At 34.1% G+C, this 19,718-nt stretch overlaps 1 protein-coding gene across 2 annotated transcripts in view; it reads right to left on the minus strand.

The window, feature by feature from the left end:
• Epha6 (EPH receptor A6) overlaps window positions 1–19,718 on the minus strand; it is a 772,033-nt gene that overhangs the window by 262,595 nt on the left and 489,720 nt on the right. For both annotated transcript variants that reach the window (XM_070030423.1, XM_070030424.1), the window contains exon 7: window positions 7,818–7,980. In XM_070030423.1, coding sequence (XP_069886524.1) covers window positions 7,818–7,980 — 163 coding nt within the window. The remainder of the gene's footprint in view (window positions 1–7,817; window positions 7,981–19,718) is intronic.

The following is a 19,718-nucleotide window of genomic DNA, read 5'->3' on the forward strand; positions in this document are numbered from 1 at the left end:
AAAGCAGATGGCAAGTTTGACTCCTTGGTACCTACCTCAATATCTAGCCCATCCTGGTATGTTTTGATAGATTGAAAGGGTGAATAAGAAAAATGAACTACAAAGTATTTTGCTTCTCTTATTATTACGACTTCCTCTTATGTGTTCTTCACATTCTGCCTCATTAAAATTAGGGACAAAATATATCAGATTGTCAAATAATTGTGTTTTATTTTAAAGAATAACAAGTTACAAACTTGTAAAATATGGACAAGTTTACTCCTTTATCTCATTATGGGAATAGAAATTTCATATTCATACAGAATCTATGTATCACCTGTTCTAGCTTAGTGATATTGCAGTGTGTGGTGCCTATGAAATTGATTGGTGAAAAACATTATTCATTGGACTTGATTTTTTTTTAAAAAACTATAGAATAAAGGCTTTTTCAAATGTATTTTAAGTTTTCGAAAAGTATCAGAGTCCATGGAATTCAGTTTGCTGTGAATCTTTCTACCTGGCAGCCATATTTCCCCACTTCACCTATCTCTATATTGCAGTAATGTGTTCACACATTAGTGCCGTGCTCAGGTGTGTACACATGGCTAAACCTTTCAAAAAGCTCCTGTGATTTCTGCAAAGAGTTCTGATTACTCACATGGAAATCACTGCATGACTATTTTCCTGGCAGAAATAAAGTGCAACACAAACATACAGGCAGCTTCTTAATTCTTCACACAGGCCTTTGGAGAGCTAGCTGGGTTTGCAAAAGCAGACACACTGCATTGAATTAATTCGAGTTTAAAAGATATTAAAAAGTGGAAATAATTTTAAATCATTGTTATTGCACTGTGCAAATTTGGAAATTTTGAACTCTGTGCTGATGTAGGCAAAAACATTTAAGATTTTTTCTTTCTTTCATTTTTTCCCAAAAACAAACTTATTTAGTAGCATTGCATGGGGATATGTGTGCCACAGTAAATTATGTGTATACCCAAAGAGGATGTAGAAAAAGGAGGTTATTTTTAAAGGCAAAATGAAGAGTATTTTACAGCTGTTTTAAATGAACTGTCCTTGAATACATGGATCAATCACTAGGGGCACATTTATCCATGGCTGAACAGGTAGTTCTGGGTTGGGCCTCTTTGCAGAAGCATTTTCTGCATGTGTTTCCATTGGCCATAGAACAAGGTTGTTTTGGCCATCATCTTTTATGATACTTCCTATTATCTTGCATGTATGTCAGACTCTTTCTTTTGTAACCTCTTAGTATTATATTTTTGTGAGGGGTGGTTCAGCCAAGCAAACAAGCTAAGAAAGTGCAAGGTCTTGAGTTCAAACCTAGTCGGGTGAGGAAGTGAAAAAGTCTTCTATTTCCCACATAATAAATACTTTTAACCTGCTTTTGAATTTTTATAACTCATCCCATTCCATTTTTTCCAGCTCTGAGAAATGTTGGATAGAATTTTTCCACAAAGTAATCTATTAAAAGGAGCCAAACGGAGTGCTGTGTCTATTACTTCCCAAAGAACAGAAGCCAGCATCAAGGGTTTTTAACCTTTCCTGGAGACACATCTGTACATCAGTATGTGTCCTTCTTCAGCTAGCCAAGATTATCACTGCTTTAAGAAATCATCCATAGCATACAACACTCATGCTCTATTCTTGACTTTAGGACAAGGTCATGCAAAAGATGAGGGCAGAGTCAAGTACAATTCAGGACTGCACCTCTGGTTGTAGATAGGCTTCCGAGTGGTTAAAATGAAAAAATGTAGGCTCTCTTCACTTTGCTCTAGATACTTTTCTGATAACCAAAGTATGACACCTAAATCTCCTTCAAAATATAAGCCAATATAGCTGATTTGTGTAATCTAAAGAATGGCTCTAAATTTTCAAGTATTACATAGAGAATGTATTTTTCACTAAATTAGGAGCAATTTGAAATGGCTTAGGAATATTTTTGTTCTCCAGATGATTTTAAGGTTGTAAAGTCAAAAGGCTTGACAAAAAAATTCACCCAGTTTCTATGAAGACTGATAGAAAATGCATATCAAATCAAACTAAATTAAGATCAGACTTTGGGGGTGATATAAATAGAGAAATCTGTACGTAAGTCTGTATTGTGGTTTGGTGGTTTAGCTTCCTAAATCTACCCAGCATTCAGCATACTGCCTGTTATTAATATATGCCTAAAATAAACAAATAGAATTGGCATACTGCAAACAGGCATGCAGAATAATTTTTTAAATGCCTGCAATTGGGAGCATCTAATGTATGTCCATGAAGTATTTGCTAGATGACATGAATTCATTTGATACTCAAATGCCTTCTGTTTGCCAGCTGCATCCAGTACAACAGAATAGGCACAGAAATAGAAAGAAATAGGGTTAACAACTACAAATTTTCAATTATAGGTGAATAAATTTTGAGGATCTAATGTGAATTATCACGACTGTTGTTTATAATGTATGATTTACCTGAAATTTAGTAAGCGGTACATACACACAAAGTGAAAAAGAGAAAATAAGAAATGATTTCTAATCTCAAGATTTTTGAGGCAAAGTATGATGGATTATGTGTAAAATAAATAATATTTTTGTATATGTTGCTGTTTATTATGGCACAAAAAATAACCTTATCTCCTGTATTAAGAAATAGAAGTACTTGTCTATTACTTCCTTATTTAAATATGAGCCACATGTAATTTTACTCTTTGAAATGCATGTTTTACAACTTGTAAGTACCTGCTAATAGTTAATGATTTTTTTTTCCAGCCCATTTAGCAAGTTATGAGCTTTAACATTTTTTTTTACCTTAAGATGTTCATTCTCTCTCATGGTACACAAGCCTTGGGCTGGTAATTTAAAATCACTCTCTGATTTGGGCAAAATTAAAACAAAACATCTTTTCCGATTGTAACCCTCCATAAAGGGAAGACATGTTTTCTATATACATAGTTACACCACATCAAGATCCTGTATATATCAACATCATACTAACTACATTATTTTGTCCCTTTGAGGAAATTATGCTTACTCTACCATGCAAGCTACTAATATGCATATCTGAATTAAAATGCTCTATAGTTCTCAGAAATTAATGCATAACAATCTGTAAATAATGTAATCTTCTGAATATCTGTGTTTATAGTTAAAAAAAACCCAAATGCTGCTAAGGAAGAATTTTATTAAGGAAGGTGAATAATTGGAGGTAAGAATAAAAAAAAACTAGTTATTTAGAAACTGGGAATGGATGATCCTGGTGAAAAAGAAAGACCAAATAAGTAGAGAGGGAAGCTCAGTTCTGATTGTGGGCATTACTGTGAAAGGGCCTAATACTGTGCCCTACCCTTACTGACCATGGAAAAATGAATTAACTGCACTTCTTGCTGCTTTAGATTTTGGATCCATAAAATAGGCATAATAACAGCATCTACTCCAAAGCTTATTAATGTGTAAGAAGCCAGAAAGCCAAGAATAACATTTGGAACAATATTAGGACTCAACAAATATGATGCTGTTTTGGAATCCAAATAGTAGATACTACATAAGTTTCTTTTTTAAAATTTAATTTTATTGTCAAAGTGATGGTCAGAGGGGTCACAGTTACATACGTAATGTACTGAGTTCATTTCTTATAAAACTTGTTATACCCTCCTTCATTTTTCTCCCACTTTCCTTCCTCCCCCTTAAGTTTCTAATGCCACCTCCTAAATAAAACAGGGATTTCCTTTCTGACCAACTAATTAAGTGCTCCTGTTACCTTCCAGACAAATTCTTTTGAAGAGAGTTCTTTATTACTTCATGAAGCAGGCTGCTTTACATTCTGACAACCCTGTGCTATGGAATTCTTCCTTTCTAATGATGTTTGCATTTAAGAGTTATAACCACCAAATTTGAAAGTATGCTATTGATTTGAGATTATTCCAAATTAAAGCCTTATACACTGGAATTTGTCCTCCTCTGGGTAGACTCATAAATATGAAATGTACCACCTGCTTGATTAATGAATTTTTTTATTGCTTTACTAAGGTCAGCTAGTCTTCTTTCTGCTTCATACCCCACCATTAAAAATCATACCCAAATTTCTGGCTTCTGTTATAACCATGTAGCTAATTTCATCCTCAGTCATTGAAGCAGGACATGTTATGTTTCCTCCACTAGACTGGATGAAATAAAAGATAATATAAATAAAATATAACAGAGTACCTTTTAACAAAAGGCATTTCAGAAGGAAATTTTTTGTTAACCATTTTCATTTTGTTCACCACAAAATGAAATTCTAGCAGATAAGTTAAATAGAATGTATTGTGCTTCTACATGTTTCTAAGGTAGATTCAGCTTATTATTCAAAATAAAGCGAGCACTATTGTTTATTTGTGGCAAGTAAAATTATCTTTTTGGTGTGGTAAACACCACAATATTCTTTACCATTTTAGCTTTTTTTTTTTTTTTTTTACTTATTTGATTAGTTGCACTGAAAACTATCTGAAGTTTCAACAGGAGACACAAAGATATATAGAATATAAATCTCTTGACCTCTAAGAGTTTACAATAGTACAAAATTTAATCCCTGCACAAATAAAAAGTGATGATTTCTAGCTGGGCTGAGCAACAGCACATCAAGAGTGTATGGGGTACACTGATGATCTGTCACGTTGATAGTTTTCTGACTATACTAGGTGCAGGTACTGAATGAACTCAAGATATGTGGCAAAATACAGAAACTTTTGTTTCTGTAGCCAGATAATCTCATTTTCCTAGAGTAAAAATGTGGATTCAGTTTTGATTAGGAAGAAGGTAAATCTATACTGAGAAGTTCACATTTTGATTCAATTAAAACTAAAACCTCAAATGACCAAGGGTTTTAGAGAATATAAAATGGAGCATAAAAGAGATAGTTAAATGTGAGTGTGAGGAATGCATTAGGGAAGAAGAAATGGGAGACAATTTTGCACCTTAATTTTCAGGATCATTTCCTACCTATAAATTTTTTAAATGAATCAATTATTTAAATATTAGACCACATTACAATAGCTAAATCTAGTGGATATTTTGAAATAGTTGACCAAATTTATTCACATGTATCTGCATGTGTATAAGACATGGTAAGATTATTTTCCTTAAAGTTATGTCTTCTCAACCATTTCTTCAACCTAGGATTTGAATTCAGTCTCTTGTGCTTGTGAGGAGGGTTCTGCTGCTGACACATTCCTCTAGCCCCTGACATAGGTTTTTATTTTGAAAACCCTATGGTGATACAGCACTTTGTAGCTTAGTTTATTAAGGTTGATGATGATGATTTTTGTGTGATTATATTATGTGACATAAAACTCATGCACTGTCAAGTTAGGTAAAAACTATATGGTAAAATACTTGCTAGCAGATGTGGCATTTGTGTTACAAAACTGATGAAAACCAAAATTATATGTTGTCAAATTTTAAGCTATAATTAATCCTTGTGGGGGAAAAAGCAGTCTTTGCTTATATGTTGGCAGTATATTAATTCTCCTGGATCATTTGGATATCCATTAGGGCAATGAAGGAGGTAACTTTCTAATTACTACAGATAAAAATCCAATTTTCTTTAAAGTTGGCTTTAAGCAATGAATTCTGCTCTTTTTTGACAGCTCACAGGCTATATTGTAGTATTTAATGAAAGATTCAGGATATCAAGAGTCTAACAATTTATTTTGACAAAAACTTGCACATGTAAAATTAATTTCTGTTTCCCTAAAATACATTTAAATATTAGATACATATTGATAGCATTTTAAAATGAAAAATGTTTGATTTCATGAACTTTATATAATTTTAGTTCATCTTAAATTTATAGATATAGTTTTAATTATTTTAAAATACATCAAATCTACTTTTCAAGCAGTTTATAGGGTATGGGTAATAATATTAGGGGAGTGGGACATTTTAATTCTCTTTTTCTCCATTGAAGATTCCAGAAAATGAACACAAAATAATAAACTTGAGACAATTAAAATATCTTGTTAAGAGAAATAGTCCCTGTCAGTGGTGGGTACTGGGATAACAGTGAAGAGGAAAGAGGTCGAATATGCTTGAAATAGATTGTTTGCAATGATGACAACAGAATAATGAATACTGTTCAATGAATCCTGTTCAAATCCTTTCCAAATCCTGTTGAAAATCCTGTTCAAATCTTGTTCAAATCCTGTTGTGGGATGGGGGAAAGAAGAAAGGGAGAGTGGTAGAAGTGGTAAGATTGATTGGAATACTTGTAAATGTGTGGGGATTTAACAATAAACTTTCCCCCATATGACTAATGTAAACTAAAAAAAGAATCTTATTATTTCATCTACATGATCCACAATAGACTGTAGTTGGCCAGAATATGAATATTGTTTATGGTGACCACTTTGCACATTAAAAATAAATTTTTAATTTGAGAACTTTTTCTTTTTATTGCTCTGACTTGAACTCAGAGTCTTTTTGCCCCTTAGCTTTATGAGTTCAGAGATTACAGGCATATGCCAACACATTTTGAAAATAAATTCTCATTAGTTCATAACATCTAACTTCTTTGTAACTTTCAAGAAAATCCACCTGGGCTGTTTGTTTACTCTTAAAGTTTTGCTTTTATTTCTTATGATTAGTGTAAATTTGTTAATTTTTTTCCTAAAAATGAGGCAAAGATCAAGTACACCGTGCAATTAAAGGCTAGATAACAATTGGAAATCAATAAATATTTGTAGTTCTAATATTGAAATATTATATTACAGTGAGAGATGAGAGCACGCACACACACACACACTAACACACACACACACAAGAAGTCTTTATCAAAACACAAAATGAGAACTGTGACCATGCATATCTGTATATCTCTCTAATCTCTCTGTCTTTATTGTCTATCTATCTATCTATCTATCTATCTATCTATCTATCTATCTATCTATCTATCAAATATATGGTCAAACATATGATAAAAATATATGTCAGAAATCTATATGATAGAAATTTATGATATAGAGAGAAATAAATAATAAAGTACCTGTCTACCTACCTACCTATCCATATACATCTGTAATATATACTGGTGTCTCCTGATTACTCTCTTGACCTGAAATAACAAGCTAATCCTGTGTGCACTGAACAAATTACTAATTTGTTACAAGCTTGGATTAGATTATATTGTGTTAACATGCCACGACTGGTGAACACTAGCATAAAAACAATGCACTGAGACTGTGTAACATCTGGAGTGACAAATTCTTCATAAGGGGACATATCTGCACCAAATTACAATATGGGAGAGGAAAGCATATCGTGGAAGTATTTAATAACAATACCAAAATGCTTCTGCAGATGACTATGGGGATTTACATGAATAAAAAAGCTCATGTGGAGAGGTTAAGAAAAATTTGATACTCTTGTTTTTTTTTTGGGGGGGGTTCTGGTCGTGGGGCTTGAACTCGGCCTGGGTGCTATCCCTGGTCGTGGGCCTGGGTGCTGTCCCTCAGCTCTTCAGCTCAAGGCTAGCACTCTACATTTGCTACTCTTTGTTTTTTGGTTTTTTTGGGGGGGGGGAGGGGTCTGGTCGTGGGGCTTCAACTCTGAGCCTGGGTGCTGTCCCTCAGTTCTTCAGCTCAAGACTAGCGCTCTACCACTTGAGCCACGGCACCACTTCTGGCTTTTTTCTTGTTGCTTATGTGGTGCTGAGGAATCGAACCCAGGGCCTCAGGCATGCAAGGCAAACACTCTACCACTGAGCCACCTTCCCAGCCCTTACTCCTGGTTTTTAAACTACCAGGCCAACTAGAAGAGTCCTAAATTAGCATCTTACTTTGTACCTTGTGTGAAACTTACTTTCATCTCCTGTTTCAAATTCAAACTTCTGACTGTAGCCACTGTATCCTGTTGCAGTCCGTACTCGGATATGAAATACGTATCTGGTGGCCGGCTTGAGACCTGTGATGATGACGCTGGGGGCCTTGGACCGCGTGGAGGAGTAGGTGAGCTGCTCATGCTCCTAGGGAACAGAACAGAGGAGAAGGGAATGAAGCCGGGTGACCCTACACAGTCCCTAGAGAATTTCCAGGACGAATTAAGATCTAAATCGCAAACGTATTGATTAAGATGTAGTCTAAGCGCCATTTTATTATGTAACTTAGCACTGAACTTCTCATCCTTGCAGCAATGCAGATGATGTGGCCCTGATTTGGAAACTACTCAGGAAGATAATTACTCTCAACAAACTCCCCTTGAACTGTGGGCGATTTCGATTTCTTATCCTACTCTACGGAATGATGGTGGTGTGAAAGCACATTTATACAGAACCATCGCTTTTGTCTCAAGCAAAATGAACACAGGAGATCAGCCCACACCAGCAGGTGCCAGAGGCCAAGGGGGTGGAAGGGTTAGGTCAAGTACCCGCTACTCACTTCTACCCGCAGGTAGCGCCAAAATGCAGGTGCTATCCGTGGGTAGACCTGTGGGTGAGAGGAAAAACAAATAAATTAATTGTTTCTTAAAATTTGAAATCTTTTATCCTCGAATCAGTTGCTTTGCTCATTTTCTCTGTCCTTGTAAGGAAATGTCCATCAGAGTGCTGGTGCTGAAGAAAATTTAAAAGATTACTGCTTTTGTATTATAAAGTTGCCATCCAGTAATTTGTAATAGCATTTTGATAAGGTGTTGGAAAGAACTCATACAGGTTGAACCTCTGTACTCTGAAAATCTAAAATGTTCCGAAATCCAAGCATTTTGATTTTGTCAAAATGATGCAACATGAGAACTGCCATACCTAAACTCACAATGTGCAACACGCTTAGAATACTGTAAAAAATTAAAAAAAAATAAAACTTTGCCCAGACTTCATGCATAAAGAATTGCAATTAACTTTGGGTTCAGACTTGGATCCCATCCCTATAATATTTCATATATATGCAAATATTCCAAAATTGAAAGAAATTCAAAAAAATTGAAAATACTTGTCTATTCTGGATAATGGATAGTTAATTTGTATTTGTATAAACTGCTCTTTTAAATTCAGATACAATTAGGCCAAAAGATTCTTCCATTAATTCTGCACTTTTCTTCATAAATGTAAAGACAGAAATTCTCAGGATGGAAGAAAATTTTAAAGTTAATAGCTGAGTGACTTATTTGAGACTGAAATTCAATCTATAATATTGCGATCCTGATTGCTTCTGTGGTTTACCTGAAAACTACTGCTGCTTAGAATGCTTTCCAGCCCAACAAGGCTAGAGACTGTGCCAACCATCATGCATTTTCTTTTCTTTTCTTTCTTTCTTTCTTTTTTTTTTTTTTTTGGTTCCAGTGGTGGGACCTGAACTCTGGGCCTGGGCGCTGTCTCTCAGCTCTTCAGCTCAAGTCTAGAGCTCTACCACTTGAGCCACAGCGCCACTTCCGGCTTTTTTCTTTTTGCCTATGTAGTGCTGGGGAATTAAACCCAGGGCCTCAGGCATGCAAAGCAAGTTCTCTACCACTGAGCCACCTTCCCAGCCCCTCGTCATGCATTTTCTGAGGATGCTTTATGATTTAAAAATATAAAAATGATTTCGTTCATGCTACCTTTGAAAAAGAAGTTTGTATCTTAATGATCATTTAAAAATATGGTCTTATTTATCAGAAATTTATGAACTGTCTGTCATTATGTCATTTATATCTGATATCATAAAACAGCTTATTAGATATGAAGTCAGAGAAAAAAATGAGCTAACTATGCCAATATTAGAAGAAAAAAATAGAAAACTTGCAAGTCATATTTATCCCATGGTAATTTTGATATTAGAAAGTAAATATTTACATACCTTGCATTTTATTTCTAAAGGGAATAAAATATGGTCTATAAATCACTGATGGCTGTAATTATCTGCTCAGAGTCAAAACCAAGAACTTTATCCTAACCAACAGGTTAAGTTTCATATTATGGAGGAAATGTTTGCTATTAGAATAAATTATAATTGTTAGTAAAAATTTGCAGATATTTTGAATTAATCAATTATATGTTCAATTATATTCTACTTTTCATGAAAATGTCTACAGCATAGTGTTTTGATTTATTTTGAATGTCATCACACAATTTGAAATAATAATTAAGAAAATAATTGTGGATCAATGGAAAAATATGAGGCTTGATCCACCACAGTGAGAAAACATAGCTTCAAAAGTTTATTCTTGTGATACACTGGCAAATTATGCCTAATTTCCTAGTTATGCAGGAGCGTAAGACTGAAATATGAGGATCATGATTTGAAGTTAACTTGCAAAGGAAAGTCTGTTGGACTCATCTTTAATTAGCCATCAAAAATCTGGAAGAAAAGCTGTGGATCAAGAGAAATGGCACTAGCCTTGAATATAAAAAGCTCGGGACAATGCCCAGGCCCTGAGTTCATTCTCTAGAACTGCACACACACACACACACACACACACACACACACACACACACACACACACACACACACACACACACACACACACACACACACACAGAATTTACTCTTAGAAATAATTATTTAGCTCTGTTTTGGATAGGAAACAAAGACATGAGATGTAATGTTATGGAGCTAATCATTCTAAGAGTAAATTCTGTATGTGTGTGTGTGTGTGTGTGTGTGTGTGTGTGTGTGTGTGTGTGTATTTCTTTTGCAGGTGTCTTTTAGCTTCTCTGTAGTTACTGATTCAAGTCCATCTGTAGCTACATCCTAGGATAAAAGTTGCCAAAGAACACATGAGCTCCATGGCTTCTCAGGCTTCTGCGTGGTAGGAACTGCCTGGTCTTAAAATGTGCTTTTCTGTTCTGAAAGAGAGAAAGCATCTGTCCTGAGAATCTCTCCTAGCACACGGCAACCTCTTTCTTCTTGGTACCTTTACATTCTTGGAAAATCAAGTTCGTTTCATCCATGATCAAGCGTAGCATATGATTATCCTAAAACTTTAACTAATTGCTTTTCTGCTGATACAGCAACTCTAAAGCACAGTACTGACACTGGTGTAGACCATGATTTGCACAGAGCCTTCTAGATCTGTTTATTCATCCTAGCAAGGGAATATATATGTAATTTACTATAATATCTAACAAAGGTTTGTATAAGATGTAATGAATATAATAGAATTTCTTTTTATTTTATTTTATATTTTTTATTCTGAAAATACCATATGGAGTGATTACAATTATATGCGCAAGATAATGAGTACATTTCTTATCAAGCATTATTGCCTCCTCCTTTGTTTCCCCTTCCCATCCCTTCCCATCTCTCCCCCACAGTCCCCCCCCCCACCAGACCAAAGTTGTAAAGTTCGTTTTTCAACATAACGACTTGTACATCTCATTGTTGCAATGGATCCACCACTATCCCTATTTAAACGATTTGTTTTTTCTCTTCCCCTCCACAAATTATACCAACATCAAATACAGTGAAAGCAGGGATTATACCGTGGGGGAGGGGCATACAAAGCAACAAAGAAATCATCTTATAAATATGTTAGAAACAATCATAAGAAAGAAAAAACATTTGAGTCCTTATCTTAGGGTTCATTTCACCTAACATCAACTTATCTGACCGTTTCTGCTTGTCTCAGACATAGACTAGTTATTGCAAATAAGGGAAACCATGGGACCTAGAATTTCTAAAGGTTTTTTTTTTTAAATTATAGAGGACTGAATCCATGCTCATGAACATGCAAACACTTCGCCACAAGGAATGCCTATTAGTGTTCATTTTTATCCCAGTTTTGATATAGGATAGTCCCAATAACTTTATGACAAATTAAAACATATATATAAGTAAGAAAATATATTGGTAGTTATAAATACACAAATACTTGTGGAGAAGTATCATGGCTATAATTTACCACAATAAATTCTTGATTATACTTGGTAATCCAGAATGGATTATTACAAATCATTGTGAAATGCATTTGTTATTTTTCAATCTATTGCTTAAATACGTCTTATTTCAACTAAAATGAAAATTAATCTTATTCAACAGTTAATATTCAGGAAATGCTGAAGGTGTTGAACAATAGCAGTAGATGAGCCAGGCCCTGGTGGCTCACACCTGTAATCCTTGCTACCCAGAAATCTGAGATCTGGGGATCACAGTTCAAAGTCAGCCTGCGCAGGAAAGTCTGTGAGACTCTTTTCTCTAATCACCAGAAAACTTGAAATGGCGCTGTGGCTCAAGGGGTAGAGTGCTAGCCTTGATCTGGAGAGCTCAGGGACAGTGCCCAAGCTTAGAGTTCAAGCCCCATGACTGACAAAAAAATAAAATAAAATAAAAAAGCAGATGGCACTCAAGGACACTAGCAAACTCTCTTCTTTATGTTTATTTATTGAGAGAATATCAAAACCAGATCCTCATATATGCTAGGCAAGTGCTCTACCATTGACCTACATTCTTAGCCTCCCTTTTTCTAATAATGAGATTATTTACAAAAAAAGAACACTAGCAAGAGGAATATTGCTCTGAATTTAAGCCATCATCACTGAAAAAATTTATAATAATTACATTTGTAAAATTGTGGTTGTTTGCTATTAATAAAATATTATGGTGTGATCTTTAGAAAATACTGGTCTTGGGAAGAGACTAGCAGATTCCTGACTGGCATTAATTCATATGTTAAGTTGGGATGGTTGTGCCTACTTCAAAGAGTCAGATTTGGGAGGATGTGGGAAAATAATGCATAAAATACGTTCATGAGCTACGAAAGATTTATCATGCAGCATGCTCTCTATTCTAGGAAGAGTGATCAATAGCATTTAAAGCAGAGCTGTATCAGGCTTAAGCCTTCAACCAGTCTTGCAGGTGCTAGGAGAGTTCTTTAAAAATTTTTTCAAGTGTATTGTTTGCTTGTTAGTGTTTCTGTTTCTAATGCTTGAAATGGTTTGCCTAAGTATCTCATGTCTCTAGGCTCTCATGATTTATTACTCAAATGATTGACTGAAGAAATTAATGAATTAATTACTTCATAAGTTCAGCTTTAAATTCTTAAATATTGCTATGGCAATTTAAAATTAGTTGGCTCAGTCTAATGACCACTCAAGTGAGAGATGAGAAAAATTGTTTTTACATGCTTATAATACTTTCATAATCAAGAGGCAATAATATTGTGTCATTTAACCAATTTGTTTTCTTATAGAGGACATCCAAAGATTTACTTGCCAAAAAATACTTAACAAAATCATGTGGTTTAAGAAAAGCTAAGATGTGGGCAGAAATATCTTTTAGTATATTCATAGTATTTATTCCATTTTAACTTTCCCATCTGTCTCCATGAAACCTACCATCTTATAGATGGGCTATTGATTTTTTCCTGTCCTGAACCACACTATACATATTTATAAAGGTGCTGAAGTAAAACGGAAACATTTAAAGCTAGACACTTGTCTTTACAGAAAACTGCTTTATTCCAAAGTTCCTTAATATTCCTTACAAATACATTTTAGAATAAATTTAAGTTTGGAAACCCCTACTGATGGTAGTTTAGGCCAAGTTTTAAAAATGCTTTATAAACACCAGATGAAAAATATTTTTCTTATAAAAACAAGTGGAAACTAGTAATAAATGCATCAGAGGGGAATTGCATTGAGTATCTGTGGAAATAAGAATACACTTATTTTGATTGCCTCAAACTATTGCAAATGTGAAACTGTACATCTTCAAAATTTAATCGTAATGACATGCATGGTAGAGTGGCAAGTTCTTTGGTTGATGATAATAATCATTGGGATGTGAACTCATAAAGTGTTAAAGCTACCAGAAATTTTGTGTTAAAAAGATAAAACAATTAAGTTCTTTAAACAATAGTACTAATGGTACATGACAAAAGCTAGAAAAAAATCTTTGAAAATTAAATTAATGAAGGTACAATGGCTTCAAAAGTGTCTCTTAGAGCTTGGTTTTCTGATATAATTAAAGAAAATGAGTAAAGTAAAACCAGCAAAATTTCACTAGATTGGTAGAAAAATATCAGCCCATTTAAGAAACTGTTTTATAGAAAATTTTCTATTGAGCAGTAGTATCATGTGATTATAAAGTCTTTTAGAAAATTTTGTCCAAACCAGCTTACAAGACATCTTGATATCTGATTGCTGCACTGAAAAAGAAGCAGAGTATGCAAATTCCATAGCCTCATTTAGAACAGGGTAAAAACATTTATTGAAGATTTATTTCACATTTATCTTTCCTATTTAAATTACTTTTAACCACAATGAAACTTAATTTTCAAAAATGAAGTTATTATATTTTATTTTATGGGCACTATGTTTTGCTCAAACTATAAAAAATGTCTGTTAAGACTGATGAAAAAAGCTATAAAATATGACTTAAGTTTCAAGAAACATAATCTTTTTCCCCATCAAGTGAGAAATTAAAACTTTGTATAAAGTCATAAGGTTTGACTTGAAAAGAGAACTATTATATTATAATAGGCCAATATTTTCAGATGATGAACTAAATCAGTCATCAAGTTTTAATTCCCATAGAAGGCATCAAATGTACATCAAAAGAAAGTTTGAAGACTTGTAGTAAAATTAAATGAAACATTGACTCTATCTAAGTACTTGTAACTGGGAACTATCTCCTTACTGAGAAAATATTATTCTAACAAATAGACTGCAGTAATTGATAGCTTCCTGTAAACTGTACTTGATTCAGAAACGGTTTTGTAGTCCCAATGAGGGTTTAAAACCAAAGGAGCATTTCAATATGCAAATGATTATAGGGAATATAAAACACAAAGAGAATTCAAAGCAAAACAAGGTCATTTTCTAGAAATACTATATTAATTTGCATTACTATCAAACTGAACATATTTACTTATATAATCAGGCTGGTTTCAAAATAGAAATGGAAAGAAAATTGCCCATGATGAAGCAGTGAGCTAAATTTAGAGGAAAAAATAATTTTACTATAGTGAAGAGTCTCTGTTCTGCAGCTGACCCTGAATATGGCCATTTTAAGTGTTGTGTTCTGTTGTGCACCTATTACTAAGTAGTAATAGGAACTTTTTATGGAAAATTCTCCTGTTATGGTTGGGATGTAACTATTCCCCAAAGTATTCAGGAAAATTCTCTTTATGTGTTGAAGGTATGGTCCCAGACTAGGGGCAGTCTTGGGCAGGTTATTGAATTTTGAAAGCTTAGACTTCATCCATCAGTGAGTTAATGACTATTAGGAGGGGTGCCTTATGTAGGAAGTATGTGTCTTTGTAAGGCACATGTATCTTATCTCTAGACCATTCTTCCCTCAACAACTACCATGAGGAAAGCATCTCTCCTCTATCAATCCCTCTATCTACCATGATGTTTCCACCTTGCCTCAGAATGAACATCAAATAAGCCAGCCAACTGTGGGCTTAAACTTCTGCACATGAGCCAAAATAATTACGTTTTTTTCCTGTTAGTTTCTTTGCCAGCTGTTCTGTTGCATTAACAAAAGTAACATCAAAAATATCTACACGTTTTCTAGTTTTTGGAGTTTGATAATTTGAAACACACCATTATATGTTATAAATATGTGGTCACAACCTCATAGAGGATACCTAGAGCTAAAAATTCCCTCTTTTGCAAGATTTCTCTTCATTTTATTACATTTCCATGTCTGCCTTGGAGCTCTGTGTTGCAATCTCAAAAGTGTAATTAACCTGAGATGACAGGTGTAGGGAGCCCAAGACACCCGAGCAGAAGATAGGTCCAGAAAATAGTAAGAGGAGTATCAAGGTAGTCTGTCATTATATAACAGAACCTAAACATCTTCCGGTAAGAAATAGATGTGAAATCTTTCACCTTACAATACTCACAATAGTATGATATATCATATAACACACATAGGGTGACTTGTAAGCTAGAAAATATCCAAATATAAGATAGAAGTATTGTTGCTATTGATAATATAACAGACCATGGTGCTGTAGGTGGAAACATCTTAATACATATTGTAATAATAAATTTTATTTTGAATTAACAGATGAGAATAACATTGAGTTAGTTTAACTCAAGTTATCCTATGTTACCTTAACCTGTACAAGGGACCAGGACTCTAACAACTTAAATGATTAAATTTGTGGTTGAGATCTTTATGTGGGTATAACATCAATGTCTAGAGACTTCTCTACACGGCACACACCCCTTCAAAGTCACTTATTTGGGTTTTTGGTCAATTTCCTATACCTGTGGTATGAATAGTTGCCTATTATTAATCTATCCTTTGTACCACAGGATAATCCTTGATTATTTAATGATTTAGGATCTAACAACAGCTGTACGTTTGGGAATTACCTTAAGGTATTTGCTACAAAATCTCCTTCATCCCTAAGTCTTTTGTTTGGGCACATAATCGACTGTTAAAGTATAAATTTGTTGGTCTGAAGGTATGACTCAAGTGGTACCTACTTAACACAAAGCCCTGAATTGAAGTATCAGTATCACACCAAAAAATTATGTAGGCACATGTATATATACATATATATATATATATATATATATGTTAAATATTTTCAAATAAAAATAGGATCATCATAATAGGAAATTGTCAAGGAGTTGTATATCCCAGAAGTTGAAATAATAGAAGCTGAAACAGCTATAAATATTCAAGCATAATTAAATTACAACAGAAATACCGAATCCATCCACCTACTGTGGATTATTCACAAAATCACAAGAATCAAGAGACATATGGAGATAATGTTTTCATTGACTGTTTTCATTAAATGTCCTTGTGTGAAATGAGAGCTCAAACACAGGTTCTAGGAGCAATTTGCCTTTGCCAATTGAAACTTAGTCCCAACTAGTTTATGTTGCATTCAGTCATGAAAAATGTAGAATAATTCTTTAGCTAAAAATTATAATTTGTCAATTATTGACCTATAATTTTCTGCTAAGGAATGTGAATGATAATCTAAATTACCTCAAATTAATATTTTGATCTGTGGAAACATTGGTATATCTGCTAGTATATCTATTATTTTTTGATTAAAATATACCTACATATAAAATGTTTGCTCAAAGTAGATAAAGTGGACAACGTAATTTCAAGTTTGAGTTTAAACTCAAATATCTTAAAATAATTACAAAAGACAAAGCCATCTGTGTAGACAACTTGCTAAATAATGAAGCCCTCATAACAATCAAGACATTTTCTAGTTACGAGGTCAAGTAAAGGTTTTGATATTCTTCATTCTGTTTTTTTTTTTTTTTATTTTCCCTAAAACATCAGATCAGTATGCATTTTGCAAGGTCACTGCAAATACATGATATTAAAACACAGCCAAATTCTGTAGCAGCATCAATGTTTTTATGAGCAGCAGGTGTATTCTTTGAAAGACTGTAAAGCTATTAACAGCTCAGTAAGGAGTTCATAATAATAGGTTGTTAACTCAGCCTCCCTTACAAGAGAACCGAGGAAGGACATTTTAGAGCCATTAGGAGAAATGGATTTTAAAGACTATCCAAGATGAATGCTTTACGAAGAGGTTCATTTAAACTTTATGTCATTAAAGTAATGAATTTAGTTTTCTTCATTTGAACATCCCATCCCAAAGAACTATTTCGCTAATCTGAATAAAAATAAAATCATATTTTTGAAACTAACTATGCCATAGTTATAATAAATACTTAAAATGGACTCTTCCTTTGTTTTTTTTTCTTTTTTGCAGACTACAGGATGTGAAGATGATTACAGTGGAAATGTACAGTGCCTAGAATACGGGATCTTCCCTTAAAGTGTTTAGTTAATAAGCCTATACCAATGAATGCTAGAGGAACGATTTCATGAGACATTCTATTCTATGATATTTTAGTTGTTTACTTTAGAAAAATCGTGTTTTGACTTTCACAAGATTATTCATAGGTATTTCATTAAAATAAGAGATACTTTGCTTTTAAAACTTGTTGGGATTACTTTTTCCCCACAGTTGTCATATTCATTAAAAGCATCTAATATTTTATTTCAAACGGAAAGAATAAAGGTCTACAAACATTTCTGGTTATAGATAACTCGTGAGGCATGGGGTGTTTTACATGCCCAATGAGTTCCATAACTAAAGGCTAAATCACTAATACAGCAGAATTAGAAGGCATACGGTGGGACCAAGTGGGAGCTCTTGAATCACTGGGAAAATTACCTCAGAAGGGATTGTGGGACCTCTGGCTCTTCCTCTCTCTTCTTCCTTTCTCATGAGATGAGAAGCTTGCTACAACACATGCTCACTACCATTGTCATCTGTCACCTTCATCAGATTCCCAAAGCATTGGAACTTTCAGAACTATAAGCTCAAGAAAACTTTTCTTTTAGGGGTTGGGAAGGTGGCTGAGTGGTAGAGCACTTGCCTTGCATGCATGAGGCCCTGGGTTCGATTCCTCAGCACCACATAAGCAGAAAAAAATAAGTCAGAAGTGGCACTGTGGCTCACGTGGTAGAGTGCTAGCCTTGAGCTGAAGAGCTGAGGGACAGCGCCCAGGCCCAGAGTTCAAGCCCCATGACCAGACCCCCCCCCCCCAAAAAAGAAAACTTTTCTTTTAATAACTTCAATGCCTCAAGTATTTCATTGTAATAATAGGAGACTGATTAATGCATCCACTTTTGACAGTTTTTTATATTAGTTTAAGTAAAATGTTACAGTTCTTTAACTTGACTTAACTGTAACAATAGAATGTTTAAAAAATTCATGAGAGAACACAATACATCTACATTTATGTTTTTTCTCTCATAGAGTCTTGGTTTTAAATTTATAGTCAAATTAAATAAAGACATATCAGAATGGCACAGTTATTTAGCAGAAATATTAGAGTAATTTACATTGGGATTGTTGATTAATTTTCTATAAAGTTAATTTTGAAAGAACAGAGGATTCATATAAAAATATGACATGAACAATTTTAAAATAGTACTTTCCTCCTATAAAAGTGAATGAGCTAAACCACACATTTACATTTTTATCGTTTCAGGAAATAGTAGGTAAAAATTGAATTTTCCAAAGAGTTTTCCAGCGAACTTTTCCCCTCAAGGTGTATTCAACATTGTGGTTAAATGTCTTATGGTTGGCACATGTTTAAATCTTCTGGAAATCAGCATGCAAAACAAAGTCAATGATGGTGAAAGTAAAGATATCTGCAAATTTAAGGGGCAAGTGATTAAAACCTCAATACCTGCCTTCAAAGAACAGTGCAGGTGTGACACCTGTGTAAAGGAAAAGAGGAAGCAGGGTTGGAGTCAAAGTGTTTGATGGCAGTGTAACTCTGAGAAAGCCCTAGCCGGGCACTGGGGAGTTCCAAGAACTAACACCATAGAATAATTCTTTATCTCTGTTACAAAGGGCCTCATCCTCAAACCTGGGGCTCAGGGTGACTGGGGCTTTGACGTAGAACACTATAATGGATCCTTAGTTTCACCCATTGGAGCCCCTCCACGCACCAATTCCATCTCAAATTCAGAACTGTCCCATTTCAGAGATGCATTTGGAAAATGTTAGGTTAAATTAAGCTAAATAGGTTATTTGACTGCCAATTGCTCCAGGCATTTAAAATGTTCATGGGATTTGTGAAGGTTTAGAGACACATATATCTGGCACTTTTGAAATAAATTTGAACACAATTCTATAGTAGTCAGGTATCTACTAAGACAAGCTGTACAATATATGCTCTGGGAAATACTTTTAAAGAAACACTAAATGAATATAAATACTGAAACATCAATAAAAGTCCTATATTTAATATTAAGAGGATAGTTCTAATATTAATGTGGA

Source organism: Dipodomys merriami, unplaced genomic scaffold (assembly GCF_024711535.1).
Source record: "Dipodomys merriami isolate MVZ:Mamm:240054 unplaced genomic scaffold, mDipMer1.0.p SCAF_2, whole genome shotgun sequence".
In the NCBI taxonomy this organism is placed as follows: Eukaryota; Metazoa; Chordata; class Mammalia; order Rodentia; family Heteromyidae; genus Dipodomys; species Dipodomys merriami.